The sequence below is a fragment of the Triturus cristatus genome, chromosome 2_2 (assembly GCF_964204655.1).
Source record: "Triturus cristatus chromosome 2_2, aTriCri1.1, whole genome shotgun sequence".
Taxonomy (NCBI): Eukaryota; Metazoa; Chordata; class Amphibia; order Caudata; family Salamandridae; genus Triturus; species Triturus cristatus.
Window position 1 is genome coordinate 786,506,209 of NC_140582.1, and position 20,066 is coordinate 786,526,274.

A 20,066-nucleotide genomic window follows, 5' to 3' on the forward strand; every position below is an offset into this window, starting at 1 on the left:
GCGTGATCGCAAGCGCTAGGCCAGCGAGGTCTGGTAGGTAGCACTTTGGAAACCCGTATACTAAATGTCGAGCAACAGCGCATGCGCTGTTCTAGGCTCGACCTAAAAATGATTGTGCCCCAGTTGGGCACTGGGGCACCCAAATAAAAAAAACTGTAAAAAAGAAGGAATAACAAATAAATCCACTGCTCTAGAGAATGAGGGCCCCATAATGCCTTGCAAAGGCTTTTTACTTGTATATTTTTGGAGTCTGGTGACGGCTCTAAAAGGGGCAGGTCCACCACCAATCATTTTTTAATTTTGTTGGGGGGGTTGTAAAGAGTGAAGTATAGCCCCCCAGCAACATTAAAAATAGTAAGTCTCCTGGGTCATTAATTTCGAGACGCCTGGACATCTTACTATATTATTTAAAGCACTCTAAGCTTGGGCTCTATGCTCTTCAGCTGGAGTCCTGGGTTCTGTTCAGTTTTTATGGCTGCATTTTGTAACCTGGGGATGTTAAAAGAAAGACTCCAAGACATTGAATTTAGAAAACAAAAAAAGGTATTACTTTTACTTTTTTATGACAATCACTTTTATTAAACCTTCCAATGTATGAAATAATTACATTTGATTATAATTATTCATGATTTTTTGACAAATGCGATATGCTATATACATGCTGACCCCTTTGATAAAGCCAGTAAGAATGTCTTACTCAAAATGACACCCTTAATTTTGGAACATCACATAGTCAGCCGTGGGTGCCCTCTGGGGTTTGACGCGCTGCAGCAAATCCCAGTCCATGAACAGCCAAAGGCCGTACGCAGTGTGGGTTAGGTGCCACAGGCAGTTGGACACAGGGTCTGGCCCAAGGCCAGGCCCTGCACCAATGTCATGCCACACACGGCAATCGTCATCTCAATTTACATTTCAAAAACATAGAAATTCACTAGAATAAACAAACGTTAAAGTGACGTTATAGTTAGGAATTCTGAAATATGTTACTTCACATTTTAAAAAACACCCTAGAAATTTACTGAAAAAACAAAGATTAAAGGGGCATTATAGTTAGGTGAACAACTGTCAGCCAAAACAAACCATTTTGATTCAACAAAACCACTAAAATGTACCTGTTATGGTTATCTCAAGAATCTGAGTAACTATAGCTTGTGCCCTAAAGTAACTATCATTTTCACCCTCATAACACCATTGATAACATCACTACAGCATCTGAAATAACATATTTGATGACAACACTGTACATGGTAGAGTGCGAGTTATAGTTACTTGTTAAGAGCTATAACTAACATGCTGATTACACACAAGTTCTGGAGCTTCACTTACCAGTTTCGGAAGGATAAGTATGCCTTCCAAAGGACTTGATGGTGTGAATTTCAAATCATAGGAAATGTCCATAGCATAAGTAACTATCTGATCTTTGTTGCAGCTCTATGAAAAATCTCATAAATGTATTACTTTACATGCATTACTTAATTTTGAATGTTTAGTTGCATATTAACAGATTGGGTGTGTGCAGCATGTTTTAGATGTTCAATTTTGCTAGAAAACATAGTCATGAATGGATTCCATTGAATGTTAGACTGCTTAGACCCCAAGAGCATGCAAAGGGAGTAAATAAATGTCCTAGTGTATACAGGACGACTATTGGGTGTGGCTCTACAGCCTGAAAATCAGTGCTTAATTTGAGCAGGTGGTTTCCAGTGCTGGCCCAGCACTTTATTTCATAACCGGCTCTTATAACAGTCTGTCACATAGTGGCAGGGTTTATCTGCTTTTGTGAGGAGTACAACAACAGTTGTTTAATAATTAAATATACCTTAAAATCACTAATAATTGCAACCCAAAGCTATAAGAATAGTTTGGGCGGCATGGGTTAGTCATTTTTAATGTAGATTTAAAGTCTGAATTGTCACACTTGTGTGAGCGTGATGGTTAGTTGTGATGGTACTGTTATTGACAGTGCTGATGAGGGCAGTGGGTGGTGCAAGCTGCAGTGGCCTTCTGACAAGGGCCCTGGCACTTATATTTTTACAAATTAAGTACTGCTCCAAAGGACTATCTTAATCTATTGACCACTCTGACACCAAAGCCATCCTACAGGTTATTGGAACAATTCGCAAAACATCCTTAGAAAAAGTTGGTTACTCCAACCTTTGGCGTTGATTTCTAATTTTTCAGACATACATAAAAATTGTTGCGCACGACTGGGAATCTGTGACAGTCATAGATTGCCAAGGGTAAAGCAAAAGTGCATTAATACCCACAAACCCGTCCCTGTAGCTACACCTGCTCACATGAAAATTCCAGTATAATGCTGGACCTTTCAAGCATGCAAATCACATTTGCCAAGGGAAAATGCCAGCATTCCTGATTCTATGTCAGGACCGGAGGCTCCGATTTTGCTTCTCATTTCTTTACTAGGAAATGCTCAGCTGCCAATCATATTACAGTAAAAGAAAAAATAAACTACAATACCCATGAACACACTGGGTATGACCTAATAACCATAGAGAGTCCCCTATAAAAGGTACATAAGAGAATACCACATCCTCTTTCTTTGCTGCTCCACAGCCAGTTAAGTGTTTTACCTTTCTTTTTCCATATTCCATTGTTCTATTGCTTTACATTTCATTCATTGGTTTCATTCCGCTGTATTTACATCATGCTGATGCTTGTACCTGTATGTGCGCTTCATACGTGCTCTGTTTAATTGCTTTTCAGACTGTTTCTTCTTTGTCCCGTGTAACCCGTGCAGCGTCCTTCGCTCGTACTTCCTTGCCGGTAGTTCTGTTCTTGCCGGTTCATTGTTGCAGGGAGCGCGTGTTAGCCTCCCCGGTACGGGCACATTTGCGCCCGCGCTTATCTTTGTGGAGCGGGAGTACGGGGCTCACGGACTACGCGAGGGTCTCGCGTAGTCCGTTTTCCATTGTGGTTCAGGCGGCCGTTACCGCGCATGCGCGGCGGCCATTTTGTTTGTTTATTTACCTACGCACATCACAAAAAATTTGCGCAGGAGCAGCGCTTTACTTGCTCTATGCCCACAGCCTGTTCCAAGTCCCATTTTACGCCCATCTATACAAATTATTGCATTTGGGCCGTATAATCATCATAGGCTTTGCCTAGAGTGGTGACATTGTTGGCAAGCCCTCCCTCCACGTTTTATTAGCTAACTTTTCACGTTGCTGTGTACCTGTCTTTCTTGTTGGCCTGCCTTAGGGGTTTTGCCACTCCCCCTTGATTTTGCCTTTGGCTTTATTATATTGCAGTGTTCTGTTACTTCCTCGTGTGGGCATTAATTTACACTTTACTGTGTAGCTATGGCTGAATTTTACGATGAGGAAGAGTATTATTATTATGATGACGAGGCCTCTGGCTCCATGGAGCAAGATTTGGTGGAAGCTCTTGACGTGGGTGTTCAACACTCCGTGAATAAAGCGCTGGTCCGCGCTATTGAGCCCTTAAAACGTCACCTCTCTAATTATGCTTTAGAGCAGGGCTGGATACCTACGTCTTCTGGGCGTTCTTCTTCAGCAAAATCTACCAAAGTTGTCGACCCTCACAAATCAGACTTCGTTAAGTTAGCCAAGGCTCTCTCTAAAGACCATTCCTATGGTCAGACTTCTACCGCAGCCAGGGCCTCTCAGTCTCATCGGACGGACGATGATGTTTCTTCTTCCCCCAAATCTTCGGACCATGACGCCTCTCCTCCTCCTGCTAAGAAGGCTCGTAAAGAGCATTTTGTAGACGCGCCTACGCATCTCCAAATCCTTACTTTTGAGCCTTCTGATATTGTGCACCATAATTCTTCTTCTTGGCTTCCGTCGGCGGAGGTGGCGGATTATGTCCAAACACATATTCGTCAACCGTTCGACAAAGAAGTGAGGACACGTCTTCGGTCTGAATGTCCTCGACCGGATTTACCTGATAAATTGGCTGATACTCCTGATGTTGATCCGACCATGGTTACTTATCTTTAAAAATTTGCTAAAGATTCCAAAATGGGCATTGACAGGGCATGGCGCTCTTGTCAAGATAAATTATTGGATTTACTGGGTCTCCTCCAAAAAATTTTGGATTTGGGTTTTCGAGCTAAGGAATCCTCCTCTGCCATTGATCCAGATGAGTTAATTGGTTGGTCGCAGAGGGCCATCTGTCAAATGGGCAACGCTAACTGTGCCATGTCATGTGAGTGTCGCCGCTCTATTCTTTTGAAGTTGAATCCCAAACTAGCGGAATTGTCCACTTCTGAGTGTGGCCCCTTGGCTCAGGGTTTGTTGTTTGGTCATCCTTTTCTTAAAGAGTTGACTAAATTTGTTGCCACGTTTAGTGGACTTGATAAAGCACAGTCCTCTCTTAGACGTGCTTTTCGCCCGGTTTTTGGGCGGGCCGGACGATATAGGGGACGTTCGTTCGGCCGTGGTTCCACACAAACCACCCAACGTGGCTATCAGTCCCATCGTGGAGGTCATCAGGACTCCGGTTATAACAATCGATCCTCCTTCTATCCTTCTCGCAAAGGCCAAAACCAATACCGGAGGGGACGCTATGCTGGCAACCAAGGAGGACCTCACGATTCCTCAGCTTCCGGTAAGTCTGATCGCAGATTCAGAAGTTTTGTTGGGGGGCAGAATTCAGTTTTTTCTCCCCAGTTGGCAACTGATCTCGAGCGATGCATGGGTGTTGGACACTGTCAAGGGTTACAAGATAGAGTTCTTCAGCTGTCCGGTTCAGCCTCATCCTCCTTCTCCCCTGAGTTTTTCCCTTCAAGATCAAGCTATCATTTCCACGGAAATAGACTCTCTTCTACGAAAAGGGGCCATAGTTCAGACCACCCGTCATCCTCAAGGCTTCTCCAGCAACATTTTTATGGTTCAGAAAAAAGGGGGTGGTTCCAGACTTGTTCTCAACCTCCGCGACTTCAACGGCTGGGTTGTTTATCGCCATTTCAAGATGGAGGGTTTCCATCTTCTTCGGGATCTTCTTCAAGAAGGGGACTGGATTGTCCGCCTCAATCTAAAGGATGCGTATTTGTCTATTCCCATTTACGGTCCCCATCGTCGGTTTCTGCAGTTCCAGTGGCAGGGAGTCTGGTTTGAGTACAAAGTTCCCCCTTTTGGCCTCTCGTCAGCACCCTGGTGCTTCACGAAACTTCTGAGGCCTGTTGTGGAATCTCTGCGAGCCCGGGGTGTTCGTCTGATTATCTATCTGGACGATGTTCTCATCATGGCTCATTGCCCTCGTCTGTTGATGACTCATTTGGAGTGGTCCATCGATCTGTTACAGTCTCTCGGATTTCTGGTGAATCCTCAGAAGTCGGTTTTCATTCCGTCTCAGTCGATGGAATTCCTGGGTTTTCTTGTCAATTCCCTCACTTGCCAACTCCTCTTGCCCAATCAGAAGATCAGAGCTATCAAGAGAGAGTTGAGTTTGGTTTTACACAAACAGGTTGTATCATTGAGGTCTGTAGCTCGGATAGTCGGTCTGTTAGCTTCCTCGATACAAGCTATATTTCCGGGTCCTCTTCATTACCGTGCTCTTCAATGGCTCAAGATCTGCCATCTCCAGAAAGGCCTCAGGTATTCAGATCAGATTCCTCTTTCGGAGGAGGCGAGGTGGGAGATGTTGTGGTGGTTAGAACACATGGAGTCTTGGAATGGCCGAGCCCTGTTTGGAGTGTCTCCGGAGGTTGTGATAGAGTCCGACGCCAGTCGGTGGGGATGGGGAGCCAGTTGCCGTCAGATAACCACGGGAGGCCGGTGGTCTCAGGAGGAGTTGTCTCTACATATCAATTGTCTGGAGCTTCTGGCAGGGTCGTTTGCGATTCGTTGTCTGTCTCCACGCATGACAAACTGTTGCATACTTCTCCGCATGGACAATGTGTCAGCGGTTCGGTATGTCAACAAATTGGGGGGGATGAGGTCCAAGAATCTGACAGAAATCGCCAAGGATTTCTGGCATTTTTGTCTTCAGAGGAACCTCACCGTGTTTGCCTAGTACCTTCCGGGGTGCAACAATATGATTGCAGACTGGAATTCTCGTCATCTCCGAGATTTCAGCGATTGGAGGCTTCATCCTCGTGTTTTCCGGTCATTGACTCGCTTATGGGGTCCATGCCAGATCGATCTGTTTGCCTCTCGCCTCAACAGGCAACTTCCAATTTTTTCAGTTAGCGCCCGGATCCAGAAGCTCTGGCCACGGATGCGTTTCTGCAGGACTGGCCATCTCACCTGTGTTATGCATTTCCCCCGTTTGTAATGATCCCCAGGGTCTTGGCACGCGCGAAGAACTATCAGTCGGAATTGATTCTGATCACTACTCTTTGGAGGGCTCAGCCTTGGTTCCCGATTCTTGTCCTAAGTATGTGAATTTATGGGATGTTTCTATTGTTTTGCGATTCTTAGAAGCTTGTCCTTCCAATGATTCTCTCTCTCGCAAACAGCTTTCGGCAAAACTGACTATGTTATTATGCCTGGTTTCTTGTAAACGCGTTTCTGATATTCGTGCTCTAGATCTTGCAGGTCGCAGGTTTTCAACTGAGGGTGTCACTTTTGCTATATCCTGACGCACTAAGTGTAATACTACTTCGGTTACTTACCCGAGTTTTCCCAATAATCTAAGACTTTGTGTAGTGCAATGTATTAAGGATTATGAGGTAAGTACTGCTCTTTTTCGACAAGATATGCATGGTCAATTGTTGATTGCTCTGCAAAAACTTTTCCGCCCTGTGACCCCTGCTACATTAGCAAGATGGGTGAGAAGGCTCATGGGTGAGGCAGGTATTAATGTTACGAAGTTTGGTGCTCATTCAGCTCGTGGAGCAATGGCCTCCAAAGCTTTTTCTATGGGAGTGAGTTTAATAGACATTATGAAAGCAGCTGATTGGTCAACTGATTCTATGTTTAAAACTTTTTATTGTAAACTGATTGTGGATATTGCTTCTGTTGTGGTGGCGCAGCTTTGAACAAGCATAATCGGAGCCTCCGGTGCTGACATAGAATTCAAAATTTGCGAACATACGTGACAAGAATTTTCAATTCTATTAAGGACACGGAGGCGAGGATTATCCCAACCATTTTTCCTGTATTTTCATATGGTTGTTTACATTCTGCTTTTATTGCGTATTTATATGATGTACTATGGATGTATTCCTTGTTTTTCTTCCCTCCCCCTTTTACTATATATATACTTTTCTGCCATGTAGGGATAGTATATTACGACTCTATGTCTCTTTTCAGGTTCTGATCCTAAGTGAGTCGCGTTGCTCTGCATCCATGGACTGTTTTTTGGATTCCTGCAGGTTCCGGTTTTTGCTTCCGATCCAAGCATCAAGTCTGCTGTTCCGACCCGTTGGTCTCTTGTCTCAGTGATCGAACTACATTGTTTTATCCACGTTCTTCCCAGAGGTTGGACTGTTTTTTCTTCAATTCCTGTTCTACTTACCAAAGAAAGAGGATGTGGTATTCTCTAATTGACCTTTTATAGGGGACTCTCTATGGTTATTAGGTCATACCCAGTGTGTTCATGGGTATTGTAGTTTATTTTTTCTTTTACTGTAATATGATTGGCTGCTGAGCATTTCCTAGTAAAGAAATGAGAAGCATAATCCTCGCCTCCGTGTCCTTAGTAGAATTGAAAATTCTTGTCAGGTATGTTCGCAAATGTTGAATTGTGTGAGTTCTGTGAATATGGGTGAGGGTTTTCCTTGACAATCAAATTGTCGTTTGTGTGCACCCCCAGGCTAGAGAATATTTAAAAAAAAAAAAAAATTGGAACAAAATCCTTATGGACACGGTTTAAAATTAAACTAAAACATTTTCCAATAATGTGAAAGAAGCATTCTTTTGCAGTTGTACAGTGGCAGTGGCATATATCAAGCGGCTTCATACTTCTGTTCATATGTCTAACGCGCAGTGCGAGTTTGCAGTAGCGACCATTAAGCACGCGCCCTCACGTGCTAGCCTATACGTAGCGTGAATGGACTGAAAAAAGCGGAAGAGACAAAACTGAAAGTTGACTCACATTCCCGAGTCAACGAGGTGAGGCGCGAGGACAGCTCCTCCTTCCCTCCACAGGCTGTTACCTCAAGGAGTTTGCTAGCAACCCGTCGTTGCTATCGATGCAGTCAGTGCAGAAGACAGCGCGCAGTATGCCGGTTTTCAACATGCAGGTATGCTTTACCCCAGTCATGAATCCTTTTTATCTTTTTACCTAACATAAAAAACATAATTTCTGCTCTGTGTCTTACTTATTGTAGGGAGAGAGGAGTGCGTTTCACAGGGTTGCGAACACCGTCCGATGTCTCTGTGGCATGCTGCTCTCCATGAAGAGGTAACTCGCGCTCGGGTTCAAAAAATGTTTAACACGTTTCATGTAAGTGCATTTAAAATTCCTACTGCTGAACGCATCTGTGCGGAACGCAGTTCGTTTAGCGTAGTGCGTTTTTCCTGTAACAATTTTCTTGAAATCACCATCATGTGGCCCTTGACATCAGGCACGCCTGAAGCCTGAAGTTTGCATTTTAAATTGTTCGTGGAGGCCCTGTTCAACGCACTTGGAAACTGACCTTTAAGCAATATGACATCAATAAAACGGACCCTAGGGGCAAGCTTAACGGAGAAAAACTGATTAAAGAAACTATTTACCTTTGCCTATCAAATGACATTTGCCTGTTGGGGATATAGCAGGCCATTATATAGAAACAACATTACAGACATTTGTTATAAGTGTGGTACGAGGTTTTCAGGACATAGGTACAAGTACATAGTAAAGTCTTCCTGGGACATTGCGTTAGGCATGCGACATTTGGATTGTGCGTGGATGAAAGAGCCCAGGTTCTACGTGTTGGACAGAAAGTAATGAGTGTATGCATGGTGTTGTGAATAAAAGTATAGGTCTGTGGCAGACAACATTGTGTAGATTCCCTTTAAGATTAGGCATAACATTGCTGAACAAAGTGTACACTGAAACACTTAGAAGATCACATTTCAGTCTGACAACCCAGGACCTGTACAGCTTTTAGGATGACATCATCATTAAAGGTGTATGTCTGATGTAAAGGAGGCAAGCAAATGAATGTTTGCCCACTGTTGGTACAATTTTCTATGCTAAATGTAGTGGCTTTACGATCACAAGTCTGATTTAGTGGCCAAAAGACACAGATTTTTTTTAATGAGAACACAACATCTTTTGTGGCGTAAGATGAGGAAGGAATGGTGGCATTAGCTTCTAGTGAAGCCTCTCCCCCGAATCCATTCAGGGAAATGAGTGCAATATTGACTGAATTCCGGAGGCATAGATAAACATGTCTGTAAGTGAAGCAAAAACTAGAGAGGTAGTTTTTTGCATTGTGCTACGAGGAATATCATGTAATCACATGCATCCTCAGAGAATTTTAGACGCTGCCTCTGTCCATTTGCATCACGCTCAATACATTACTGTGCCGGTAAACTAAAACCAAGAACTCCAGTGGATTTCACAATATTTGAAGCAGTAGCATTTCCAGGTGTGGAGCCAGAAGGTGCAAGAAGGAAAGAGATCAGGTCCTCTTTAATGTGCTGAGGATCTGGCCCTCAATCCAAGTCTAAATTCAGAATACTCCATCCCTTTTTGCTTTGAAGAAGACCTGGAGACCTATCTCTTCAAGCAACACATCATATGGTAGTAACTGGTTGGTCATCAAACTCCACCTGGATAGAATCTTCGCCCTCAAAGATATTGCTTTTAGTTGGCAAGATTTGGGCTTTATTTCTCAAGAGCAAAACTGTGTGAATCTGATTTTAATTTGCTGGGAATTCACGAATTATTTTCAAATCCTGAAAGTATAAAATCAGATGCGAAAAGTCTGAACAAAGCATTTTCTTTTAACTGGTACAGTACATTGTATGCTCTTTTGTTCTTTGTGCGGTTATCCTCGGAAGCGTTTCCTACTCCAAATTTTGTGGGATGCCAATATTAGGCAACAGAAGCCAGCTTTGTTATTTCTGCAAAAACTTGGCCTACGCTGTAACGATTTTTAAAGATGCTTCCTGACCATTCGGAAGATATATGGTTACTCTGTTGGATGAATTACGATTTTTGTTTTTATTTTCATTGTTTCAAATTATGGAGGATAGTGGGACATTATCTTATATGTTAAGCACACTGAACTTTAGCACCTTTTAAATTTTTTAGATGTTTTTATTGTATATTGATCTGATTATCAAGTCCTCATCCTGAACATTGTATTAAGATTTGTATGGAAGTTTTCATCTGGAGATGTTTAGGGTGATTATGAATATTTTATTTTTTATTTTGCTTTTATGGTTAGATACAGCCGAATAAAGATGAATTGAATGACTGACAGACCATCATCTGTCTTTAAGGCGCCTCTGAAACTTTCATTTTTTCTGAAAGGTTTGATGTAAATTACAGCTCCTAGCTCCCTTTAGAGGGGCACCGAAAACGCATTTTATATGGCATTTGAAGGAATAACAATGCTGCTAAACTTAATTTCTTTTAGATAGCCATACTTTCTATTATGAGTTTTTTCCCAGACAGCTGTTATCAGGAAAGTTGAGGTCCAATAAACTGTCAGTAGATATATTTGAGTATTGACTGTGTTGAATTTGTGTGCAATTAGCTAAAAGGAGGACAGATTTCAATTTGCAAATTATTTAGCAAAAACTGCCATTCTGGTTATATTGAGCTCAGTGCTGGTGAATTATCTACTTTACTCAGACAAATATTGGTCCTGCACATCTCCACTAGCACCCTAGGTCATATGGTTTGGGACTGTAGCAGACAGAGACATCTTGGCTGAGGCACATATTGATTAGTCTTTGCGGTGGGACTTTTTTTGTTTCTGTCTTTTCGGCTATTGGTTGTTACATATTATTTCAATTAATTTGATTTTATTTTTGGATAAAAAAGGTGGAATTTGGTTTGTATTTATATCACAAAAGGTGGCTAAGGATTTGATTAGATTTTTTTAAAACCATCTTTATTACATTTATCAAGATATAAAGTTCCCCTCCCTCCCTCTCATGCAAGCATATACAAGGCAACACGTGCAAATACCAAAAATACAGGTTGAGTAAATAGCCGGAGATATAGAAAAACTTACATAGATCCTGGCAGCACCATAACATATCAAACAACAATTACAGAATACAAATTTAATTCCTGTCCTTGGGATAGAAACCATTCCCTCAGAGGGGCCCAAATTTGAAGACCCCCTTTCCTAGCTCTGACGCCATTGTGTGCATATACAGTCCTTTCACCTTTCAATCTGATATACAGAGATTAGCTGAGCCAGCCAATGACTAAATGGAGGAGGTGCCAGATCTAGCCATACAGTTCCCAGGCACAGTCTCAACACCGCCATAGCCAAAAACAACAAGCATTTGCAATGCAATAGGTCTCGCATTATTAAAGTTTGAGCTACTGGCATTGCTAATGATAATGCAACACCAACAGCAGCTCAAAGATTCAGTAATGCGAGACCTATTGCACTGCAAATGCTTGTTATTACTTCGAGTTGGTGAAATGTAAATTCTGCCTGCATAGTTTTGCTAAATGTATGTTTTCCCTTTACAAACGTGAAAATGTTTTGTAAACTTAAAACTTTTTAGAGAGAGAATTTGGTTTTGCTGAGGTTTAATTTAGCAAACCCTGCAGATTTGTTTCTCGCAATTAAAATGTTGCCGTATTTAAGGAGGTTGTGAACCTTGAAAAGTTTTGAAGACATCTTCACAAAGTTTGGGAAGGAAAATCTTTGCAACCTCGTACAACCACACATTAGCTATGCATCCAGATGTGAAAATATGAAAAATGCAGTGTGATGTCTAGAACCAGCCCCATGCCATCACAATGTGGTTTCTGTAAATCAGTCTGCTCTAGAGCCCCTATGCCAACTATTCCATATACAACGCTCCAAGTTTACGATACTCCTGCTACAATACTATTGGTCTCAGTGATATATTTAGCTACTCCTCATTGGTAGCTCTATGGTATACTAAGTCATTTTAAAAATGTATGATTACTAGTTCCTTGCATGGAAGCAGTAGTATCAGCCAAAATGACATAATTTGCACATTTACTTCTTGGTGTGAGTTTATGAATTCAGCTAGTTTTACTCATCAAAAATGAAGCATTATAAAGGAAAGGTCAGATTAATTAGGCCAAATGAATTGCTCAATAGCCAATTACAATTTTTAGCATTTCTTATCTGATGTGTAAAGTCAAGACCAGAAGATCTTAGTACTTAATAATTTACTTTACTTACTCATGACTACCCGAAAAGCCCTTCTAAAAGATAAGAGAACCAGACTGCAGAAAGAAATAAAACAAACGAAAAGGGCTACAAAGGGACAACGGAGGAACGAGGCAAGTATAAAATAACAAGCAGGAAGTGGGATAAGGGAGGGGGTGGCAAATGGTGATCACTTTCGCGGCCGCTTTGATGTTCTCAGTGGCCGCGCGGCTTACTGAGAACATCAAAGCGGCCGTGAAAGTGATCAGGTAGGCTGCCATATGGTGCACGCGCCCGGCGCACATGCACTGTATTTGGAGGCCTGAAAAGCACTAGTTTGCACTTCCAAATCCCCCATTTACTAAAGCTCTCGCCAGAGCAGCGCAAAAGTGCTGGCTCAGGCGAGACCTAAAAACGGAGCTAAAGGGAGAGCCGTGGGGGAGAACCTCTTGCTCTTGCTCCTGGACTCCCAGCAAAATCAGTTGGGAGGTGACCTTGATTCACAAATTTAATTGAGATTCGAAAACGTGAGATATCTCATTTCTCAGATTTGCCAGACCCGGACATTCTGCCAGCATGTTCACCAAATCTGCTCTGAATTCCTGACACCAAGGACAGTTTGTGCTGGAGACTCCGCCCCAGAATTTTCATCTCTACGAGCCCCTAGTAACCATAGATGGAAAAAAAACATTACCTTGGATCCGAAGGATTAAAGGGTCTATATAGAGGGCAAATAATATGGGGGAACATGGACAACCCTGCCTTGTCCCCCGCTGGATCTTAACCAACTCTGACTCTCCCCCCATTACAGAAATTTTAGCCGTAGGATTAATATACAGCATCTTCACCCAAGATATAAAATCCGCACCCAGCCCCTTCTTCTCCAATATTGCCCATGGATAGGGCCAGGAGACCCTATCGAATACTTTTTCAGCATCTGATAACAACAGCGCCATAGGGTCTCCTTGGATTTTAGCCACGTCGAATAACATGATTACCAACAACAACAACAACAACAACAACAAAGCTTTATTTCGACATGTAATATCATAAAAGCACATTTACACATAAAAACCCAATTCAAAGAGATACAATTAAAACAAGTCATAAAAGAACCTTTTAAGTACAATAAATATTTTAAAAATATATTAAACTTGAGCAGCTTTGTGAGTATTAAGAAACATTTAAGTTAATCAGGTGGCCTTCTTCCTGATCAACCATGCCCAGCCGAGGAATTTAGCCACCCCGCACACTATGGTAGTATTAGCATCAGTCTTAAGAATTCTAAGTGCAACAGAGTGGTCCCTCGTTCCAAGCTGCAGGCACACAGGTTTGAGCCATTTCAGTCTGGGCATACAAAGAAGAAATGGGAAATATTCTCAGTAACACCTGGACAGTTTGGGCAGTCAACAGGGGTCTGGTGCGGGGGGATTCCACCTACTTGTACGGTCACGAAGGGGAAGGGTCCCGAATCTAAACTGAATAAAAAGTGATCTATCCCTAGGCTTCATAATAAAATCAAGGTAAGGTTCCAGGCGGGGCATGGACTTGTGCTGGCGAAATGCCTCAGTCAGTCTACCTGGGTTTGGATCCCTCTGTTCCTGGAGATTGACCCATGCCCAAAAGGCTCTCCTAGTTTCTTCCTTTGATAACAGTACCCCAGAGTCCCAAGCAGTTATGAGGCCTGTTGCCACCAAAAGCTTCTTTATGTTAACAAGCCAGCCTATTTTATGGGCTCCTTGAAGGTTCATAACCTCTCTTAAGCCATCAGCATATCTAGAGAGCTCAGGGGTACGCCATAACTGCGCCCAATATAAGAGAGGACGCAGAGTGACTAGGTCTTTGATAGATCGCCGGCCCAAATCACACAATAGTGGCTTAGTTGGAGTGCCCCTTGGGAGCGATACAAGCTCCCTAAAAAACTTGTTTTCTCCAGTAACAAGTGCATCTACACAACCAAACCCCCATAGTTCTGCGCCATAGAGGGCACAGCCTACAGCTTTGGCAGCGTATATTTCCAAAGCTGGAGCAACGGGTTTAGTAGTGGAGGCATGAAATTCCCTCCCTAGAGCTCCTACTACCCGCCTGTGGTTTAGCGCCATTTTATCAATATGGGGCTGCCATTTGAGTTTGTCAGAAATTCTAATCCCCAGGTAGTAAAACTCTTTAACACGCTCCAATGGCTTTCCGTCGAGTGTCAGGGTAGATCTAGATGATCTGCTCGGGTTGAAATAAAGGAGTTTAGTTTTAGCGGTGTTAATGGTAAGGACCCTCAGCTTGCAAAACAAGGAGAAGCGATCCAGTAGCTTCTGTAATCCTGCTGGTGTTTTCGATATATTAAAAGTGTATCGTCCGCAAAAAGTAATGTAGGGACTATATCACCCGCCAGGACAGGGACATCAGCATTAACTTCAAGCAGGAAAGAAACTACACCGTTCACAAAGAGTGTGAAAAGTGTGGGGGCCAATACACAACCTTGGCGAACCCCTCTATTCACCGGGATTTTATCAGTTTTTTGGTCCTGAGACCCCCATCTAATGCAAGCATAATTGCCTTCATGCATCCGAATCAAGAGGTTCAGAATTTACGGAGGAATCCCCATCTCCTCCAGGGTCAGCCACAAGCGATCACGAGGGATCAGGTCAAAGGCGGTCTTAAGGTCAATGAACGCCAAGTAAAGGCCTCCCTTGCCAATAGTGACCACCTTCCAGTATAGAAGCACCAACCTAAATGCCTGGTCGATCGTGCTTGTACAGGTCCTAAAGCCCGCCTGAAACTGTGAGATTATATCATTATCATCCGCCCATGAGTGGATCCTCTCCAGAAGGACCCTACCAGCCAACTTCTGTCCAGTATCGATAAGACTAATTGGGCGGTAGTTGGCTGGGTCCCCCCTTGGATCCCTCTTGTGGATAGGGATTACTTCAGCTCCCTTCCAAGAATGCGGTACCGGCGAACCTTCCAGCAAAGCATTAAAAAAAATCACAAAATAAGAGGCCCATCCCTCAATGTTGGCTTTAAATAAATCACCCGGAATACCATCTGGTCCCGGGGCCTTGGCGGATACAATCTTATTGATAGCTGCCTCGACCTCCCTTTTCTCTATCCTAATGAATGAGGCCTGATCAGGATCAATATCTGTGATGCCAACTCGGGGCCAAAGATCACCCGTTTGCTCATCCCCTACATATAACTTCCTGAAATGCTCAAACCATTCCCTATCTGTTATGTGGTTGGGAATTTGGTCCGGTTCGGAGCTATTAGATCTTCTCACTATAGACCAGAAGAGCTCGCCGTTCTTTGAGTGGCACGCAATTTTTAGACTATCCCAGCGCAACTCTTCCCATTCCTTCTTTGCAGCTGCAAGGGCCTGCCTATAATGCAATCTTGCCAGCCGAACATTACCCGGATTGTTGGATTTGATAGCAAGGACCAGGCTATCTTTTTTTGATCTACAATTCCTATTGAACCACTTCTGTGCTGGCTTAAGACTCATCTGATGCTTTTTACTGTGATCGAGAAATAAAGTGCCGATCGAATCTATAGTTTCCGCATAAACTTTTACTGCAGCAGCAGGGCCAACCCTATCCCTGCAAACTGCAGAGAGCTTAAGAGCCTGATCAGCAAGAATTTCTTCAAGGGTAGTTAATTTTAGGTCACTCAAGATAAACTTAGGCCATTTAAGGAACCTGTTACAGTTGGATGGTAAAACTGTCTTGGTCAGCATTCGTGTTCCAGAAGTGGGGGTAGACTCCTTCCTATGCCACATTACCAACATTTTAAGGGACAGGTCACTATTTATTGTTGGTATGATGACCATGTCTATAACAAATTTCCATGCCCTCCTGTCAACCAGTATATAGTCAATTCTGCTTTGGCACGGGACCCTATTAAAGGTGTTGGCTCCCATTATATCAGAAATTGTGCGCCCATTGACAGCTCTTAATCTAAATTCTAGCGATAAAGCATTTATTTGGATGACAACCGGTGACCATCTCTTCACTGGCTTGAGTGATAATGAAGGAATGCCCCATCTGGCATCTTCATCATAGATTCCCAGGATGTCATCAGTTGCAAGGGGCTCAAATGAGCAGTTGAGGTCACCAGCAACCAGAAGAAGGGAATCAGGGTGACAGCAATGGAGCATATCTGAAAGAACTGAAATAGTAGAAGATTTTGCACCCCCTTGGGTTCCTCGGGCATATACATTAAAAAGTTCCCAGGTATAATTACTCTTGGTGCACTTAATGGAGAGTCTCATTACATCTAATGTAGGGCAAGTATGATGGGTGATCTTAAGGTTAAGTTCTGCCCTGACCCATACCATAAGTCCACCTGATGGGCGGCCTCTACCTGCCGAGGTAGCTGGTACAAAAAAATAGGAGAAGCCCGGCTTGTACAACGGCTCAAGGCTCCAGGTTTCCTGGAACAAACACAGGTCATACCCGTCAATAAAAGCATTCCAATCCGGAAGAGAAAGCTTGCTACGCAAACCTGCCACATTCCACGAAGCAAGCTTAAGGTGGCTGGGAGGGCCATCACGAGTTGGAACACTTAGGGAATGATCCAAATATAGATCAGTGGTGTTAATAACCCTCTGTGGTATTATGACGGGGGTGGATGGTTCTAGGCCCGGGGGCTTTGATGATGTAATAGGACCAGGAGTAGAACAACCTAGGAGGAGCAAATAACTATTTGATACTCCTCCTCTACCCTGGAGTCAATCGACAGTCTCCAAACTACTAAATCGATTTTGGGTGGGGATAGAATCTAGGGGTGGTAAGGGTCTAAGCCAGCCCCCTTGCGGCAATCCCCTCCCATTCCGCTGTACCAATGTCCACCCATCCATTAGTGAAGTAAAGTGACCAGGGGGATAAAAATAGGTCAGAGGAAGGGAGCGAATGGATGCTCCTAAGCTTGAGTGTCTCCAGTTACAGATATACTCAACTATTTTGGGGTCATCGAAGTTGATTAGAATGCAGTCCCCTCTTATATTCTTAGCCAAGTGACCTACCCATGGGACCCTCCTAACCATGAGTATCTTGCACGCTGTGTGCATTGGCAATGGTCTATTTTTGTTGAGCCAATGCACAACCCTGTTCTTCAGAGTTGTAGGAGATTCAACTTCATGCTTGCCTAATTCGGGGACCCCGTTAAGATAACCACAAATGGAGAAACTTCCGGTGGCAGATTTGGAATATTTTCCCCCCTGGAAACCTGGGAAATAGAGATCCTATCATCCTCCTTAGGCTGAGGTATATTATGCTGGAAAGGTTTAATGGCAGCAGGCGCAACTGTACCCTTGTTAGCTTCGGTTAGGGCCCGAAAATCTAAGGGCAATACTGGGGGATCTTTTGGAAGAGCCGGGGTATTTTCTACTCTAGCAGTATCCGATGATTTGGAAACCCTAGACTGGGGAACATACTTTAAAGAATCAGTAATTCCCCCGAGACCTTGCTCAATCCTTAGTAAGTGTTGTTCGATCTTACAAATTCTATCCTCCACAGGGCGAAGGAGAAGCCTTATTGTATAATAAATATTGAGCAACTCAGGGGCCATTCCCTCAGCCTTATCATCTTCACTTGTCCCCCCACTTGCAGCCTGATGTACCATTATAGTGGATGATGAATGGTCTAAGGGTACAACTTTATTTGCTATGGCAACCATAGCAAGCTGCTCCAGTTGAGCAGGGGGCATTCCAGAATTTCTAATATGGCTCACAGCTTTCTGTTTCTTTCTGCCAGTCTTACTCTTCCCACCTTTGTTAATAGAAGGGCCTTGCTTATTTTTAGAGATAGCCCCAGGGTGCCTCTCTCGCAATTGACTAGTGCTAAGCTCCGGTGCTATGCTGGAGGCAAACGGCAACAAACAGGGGGATGTCAGCAACGAGTCAGAAACCGTGGACTGTTCCCCCAGAGAAACAACAGTTGTTCCACTGGGTGTTAGATCTGAAGTCGGAGAGTCTAGACTTAAACATGCAGCAACACCACCGTTTTGGGCTTGATAGACAGGGGACTGTACATTAGCAAAATGACCCATTGAAGACCTCCTTGCCACCGCAAGGTCCTGTGAAACTCTGCGTTCCAACAGCGTAATCTCTTGATCAATGACACAATTTACCTTAGTAATAAACTGGTCCATAGTTCCTGTGAGATGAGCGTTGGCCCCTCTACCTCTAGTGTCTTTAGGTGGCATAGTGAGGCCAGCAAATCAATAAGATAAGTTTAGATACAATGTGCTCACGGATCAAACGATCTCCAAACAAATCAAAAGAGGGATAGCCCGTCCCGGCCTTTACCAGTCTATAGCGGGCTGAAACAAGCCCGCCCTTGGCCTCGAAGGATAACCCAGTGCGCTTGTATCCCCTCCCTGGCGCTGACTGATGACACTATTGCCAAGCTCCCGGGCCTTGGGGTACTGAAAAAACAGGTTATTGAAAGGCTACTCCCCTCAGGGGAAGAAGTAGGAAACGTTGAATATGGAAGGCCGTTCCCCTCACGGCAGGCACACAGCTACACCAAAAACTCCAGATAAATATAAGAGTATGAGCGCACGGGGAATAGACTGCACAGAACCTGATAGATTAGCAGGAGAAAGGACCTGGAACCTATAGAAGACAGGCAATACACACTTAACGCTATCCCACAAGCAATGAGCACGACAGTACCTTGTGTTCATAGGCTTGAGTACGTCGTTAGGGGGGGAGCCCAGCCCAGTCAGTTCGTGTCAGTGACGGGCAAGGACGGGCTCGCCCTTGGCCCGGGCTTCGCCCGGGTGCTGCCCGCGCGCGTCCCGCGCTGCGGTGAGACTGCGGGGCTTAAGAGGGACCCTGGCGCTGCCTGATGTCGTCAGCGGCAGGCGCCCGGGGCTTAGAGTACTGGGACTTGTAGTTCTGCTACAGCCGTTCACCTCACGGCAACGATGTAGGATGTAAAGTTCCCGGTGGTCAGGCGATGCAAATACCCCCGAAGATGGCCGTTTCCCTCACGGCAGGCTCCCAGCAGAAAGTAAGGCTCTGAATTTAAGAAGCGCGTCCCCGTGATTACCCGGTGAATGTGGTCTGTAGTGCCTATTCACGCGATGAAGCCATGTTGAACAGGTAAGACAATATTTTTGGTAACCTGGGATAGTCTAGAGGCTAAAAGTTTAGCAAAGAGCTTAGTGTACGAGTTAATCAATGTGATGGGCCTATAGGATCCAAGTTGATTCACTGGCTTCCTCTTTTTAAGGAATACTACCATCCTAGCTGAATCTCATGAGTCAGGAGGAGGATTACCCTTTTGGATGGCCAAAAATACCTCTAATATAAAATTATTAGGAGTAGAAGCAAACATTTTATAAAATTCCCCCCGGGATAAGATCTGTCCCGACGGCCTTTCCAAATGCTAATCCCGACACAGCTGCTGAGATTTCTTCAATTGAAATCGGTAAATCTAAGTGCTCCTGATCTTCCCTGCCCAGACTATCCATAGCCACTTGATTTAGAAATGACTGTATCCCTTCTAAGTCCGCTTCCTCCTCAGCATACAGTTTCTGGTAGAATCTTTGGAAAGCGGAGCATACCCCCACTGCTTCAGAGATGGGGCCCGGCTCAGGATCTAGGATTAGTTTGATATTGTTGTATGTCGTCTGCTGTCTAGCGCAAATTTCTAAGTTATGCCCCACCTCTTCACTCAATTCGTAAGCTTTATTTTTCCATGCGGTGTATCTTTCGGCTGCTTTTTAGCTGAGATATCCCCTGTAGCTGATTTAGCTAGTATAACCTGAAGTTGGGCTGTTTCGATATCAAGGCCACAGATGACAGTATCCACCAGGCCAGCCTCTGCTTGTTCTA

At 43.9% G+C, this 20,066-nt stretch overlaps 1 protein-coding gene across 1 annotated transcript in view; it reads left to right on the forward strand.

Annotated features, from left to right (window-relative positions):
* Positions 1–8,120: 8,120 nt before the first annotated feature.
* The window catches only part of LOC146862774 (uncharacterized), a 1,246,959-nt gene continuing 1,235,013 nt past the window's right edge, over positions 8,121–20,066 (forward strand). The window contains exons 1-2 of the mRNA XM_085642072.1: positions 8,121–8,170; positions 8,258–8,331. Coding sequence (XP_085498198.1) covers positions 8,150–8,170; positions 8,258–8,331 — 95 coding nt within the window. The 5' untranslated portion in view covers positions 8,121–8,149. The remainder of the gene's footprint in view (positions 8,171–8,257; positions 8,332–20,066) is intronic.